This window comes from Muscardinus avellanarius (assembly GCF_963383645.1).
Source record: "Muscardinus avellanarius genome assembly, chromosome: 14".
Taxonomy (NCBI): domain Eukaryota; kingdom Metazoa; phylum Chordata; class Mammalia; order Rodentia; family Gliridae; genus Muscardinus; species Muscardinus avellanarius.
The window spans coordinates 29,370,634-29,373,783 of record NC_137800.1 but is presented as its reverse complement, the minus strand read 5'-3'; the positions used below and the strand labels follow the sequence as shown (position 1 = coordinate 29,373,783).

The 3,150-nt window shown below is 40.1% G+C and overlaps 1 protein-coding gene across 1 annotated transcript; it reads left to right on the top strand.

The window, feature by feature from the left end:
- Nucleotides 1–509: 509 nt before the first annotated feature.
- LOC308273117 (DNA polymerase epsilon subunit 3-like) lies at nt 510–950 on the top strand (the record flags this gene model as incomplete). The annotated part of the gene is made up of 1 exon (XM_080710231.1): nt 510–950. One exon carries the CDS (start codon nt 510–512, stop codon nt 948–950), a length of 441 nt encoding a protein of 146 aa, XP_080566357.1.
- Between the last annotated feature and the right edge of the window lie 2,200 nt (nt 951–3,150).

Below are 3,150 nucleotides of genomic sequence, written 5' to 3'. Positions count from 1 at the left end.
ATTAACTAATGTTCCTAGTTATATGGAAGAAATAGCAAAGGTGGCAGAAAACAAGAGATATTCACACCACATAGGGTTTTTTCTTCCACTGACCTTTCTGGTCTAAGAAGCACTGGGACATAGACGATTATATAACTCTTCCCTTGGTGGTACATACTAAATCATATATATATATATATATATATATATATATATATATATATATATATATATATATATATATATATATATGATGATTTTTTTCCTGTACAAGAACTGTGATTTCACAGCAGGGGATCTGATAAATAGATGGCTACCAAGTGACTGACAGGTAGGTATCATACACAGTACAAATATACTAGATAAAGGGATGATTCATACCCTGTATAGGAGCAGGAAAGCTCAAGATTTCCCAATGCAACTAAGAAAAGGGTGCAGTTTAAAATTTATGAATGGTGAAGTCCGGACGCGGTAGCCACCTGAAACGGAAGAGGAAGGAGGCGGGAGAGGGCCCGGCCCCGGCGGCGGCCATGGCGGAGAGGCTGGAGGACCTAAACCTGCCCAACACCGTCATCACTAGGATCATCAAGGAAGCGCTCCCGGACGGTGTCAATATCCCCGAGGAGGCCCGGAGCGCCATCTTCCGCGCCGCCAGCGTCCTCGTGCTGTACGCCACCTGTGCCAAGAACTTTGCAATGAAGGGAAAGCGCAAGACACTGAACGCCAGAGATGTGCTCTCAGCCGTGGAAGAGATGGAGTTCCAGCGGTTCGTTACCCCGTTAAAAGAAGCTCTGGAAGCATATAGACGGGAGCGGAAAGGCAAGAAAGAAGCTTCAGAGCAAAAGAAGAAAGACAAAGACAAAAAAACAGATTCAGAAGAGCAAGACAGGAGCAGAGACGAGGACAATGACGAAGACGAGGAAAGGCTGGAAGAAGAAGAGCAGAATGAAGAAGATGAGATGGACACCTGAATGGAGCCGGCACACTGGCACTGTGGAAGCTACCACTCTGAAATGTGGTACATGTTTATGTGAAGCTTTTCCTTGCTGGGCAGTAGTCTTGGGCACAAGTGCCTAAGAAGATTAAAATAAAAAGTGTTCAGAATTATCTTCAAAACCAGCACTTCTCAGGCACAGAGCATCTGAGTGGCAGGATCCTATTTTGTTTCATCAGTTTGAAAGTTATGACTTTTTGGTAAGAGAGATTCTAAATGGAGAATGAGTCCATTTTATATCTCATTTTATTTACATATAAGTTTAAGTACTTTTTGTTTCCAGGCCTCCTTACTCAACAACAACAAAAAAAACGTAGTAATTTCCATGCTGACTGCTATGTTCCAGATCACAGAGGCAGTGAAGGAGGCTCAGGAAAAATTGAGGCTTTGATCATGGTCACTTATGTTTGGTTGTACAGTACTTGGCAAAACTAGCTTATTAAGAATGGTCCGAATTGTTTACTTTTAGGAAACTACTAAGAAACTGGGAGAGTAATGGAATCTGTCTTGTCTCTTCACTTGACAGTTGCATTCATTGAGTTTAGTTTTCTCAAGATCTGGTTGGTTTGCAGTCCTTCTATATTTCCTGTAGACATTCCACCTGCCAGGGTGGCTGCACTCTGGGCACATGTGCTCATAAACTAGCAGTGTAGATTAGAATTAGACATGCAAGAGTGCCAGTGTCTGTCTTTAACAAAACAAATGGCCAAATATTACATGTGCCTCACTGCCACCTACCACTGCAGCTTTAGGCTTTATCATCACCTCCTGGAACGTGTCAAATCCCAGGTTTTCTCTTATTATATGTCATCTCTTCATATGCTTCATTGAAAAGCTTTTCATTCTTTAATTGGTGACAGGTTCCAGACTTCATTTCCTCTAGGCACAACTTTTTCTGACTTTGCTTCTCTTCCTCTGTATCCACATTCTCTTTTACTCATTTCATCTTCCACTCTAGGAACTTTGATTACTTGCTTAATATCCCAAAGTGCAATTTCCTCTGACTCCTTAGTTCTAACCTCTTATCTTTTAAAAATGATATCGTGAAATTCCTCTGAACCTTAAGGGAAATCTGATGGTGCTCATGAATCTAATCCCCCACGCCAACCATTCCCTTTAATTGTTTCTAAAGTGTCTTTGTTGGCTTTTCTTATCCTTTTTCTCTTTCCATTCACTGTTCCAAGCACTTTTTAAAATCTCAGTTAAGCGCTTGGGATTTGACAGGTAGTGTGGTGAAGTGTGACACTGTTAACTTATTAACTTAATACAATGAAAAGTTTGTTGATAAATGACTAAAGACTGTGTAGAAGATTATAATGCTTTGTACAAATAAAGAACTTTCTTCTTTAAAAAAATTAATGGTTTATTTTTGGATTTTTTCATTTAGCATATTCAGACCATGTTTGATGTGAGGTAACCAAAATCATAGACACTGCAGGTAAGGGGACTATTGTAAACATATAAAAATTGATAATGTTTATCTAAACAGGTGCCTAGAAATAAAATGAAACTGCTACATTTTACATCAAATTTATCACATTAGCAAGTTACCTTCTTGAGAGTGATCATTAGTTCCATCCCTTTCCAGGCCAAGAAATTAAAAGAAATTGGTCACAATACGCTTGCAGTATATGTCTTATGGGGTACTATTTTATCCTTCTAGATGGCCTAATGCTTAAGTATCCCGCAGGTGACAAAGTGTTCCAGTCTGGGACTTTTGTCCACATTGGCCAATGTCCTTGTGGCTCTTGTTTGATCTGTGTCCAGTTTTTTCCTACTGATAGTCACTCTAAAAGAAAACTTGACTTGGACAGAAACCAAGATTCAAGTGTGTGTGTGTGTGTGTGTGTGTAGACACAATGAGAATGTGAAGCCAAAGTGCATGAAACAGAGAAATATCTTACAGGTCCCAGGGAAGTTGTGGTTCAGACAGGAAGCAAATGACAAGTCCAGAGGTGGTGAGAGCTCATTCAGCAGATGAAGAGAGAGAGGACCCATGAGACCTGCCTTGATTTATTATGTCTCAGACTTCCCCATAGGAGCTGTGAATGAACCAGTTTAACATCAACAACTACAAAACTAATGTGCAAAGGGAGATCTTACTTATATAATTTTGGTGTTAACCATTAGGGTTTTTATCATAGGCAGCAGCTCTATCCATGTATTTGCCTGTGGGT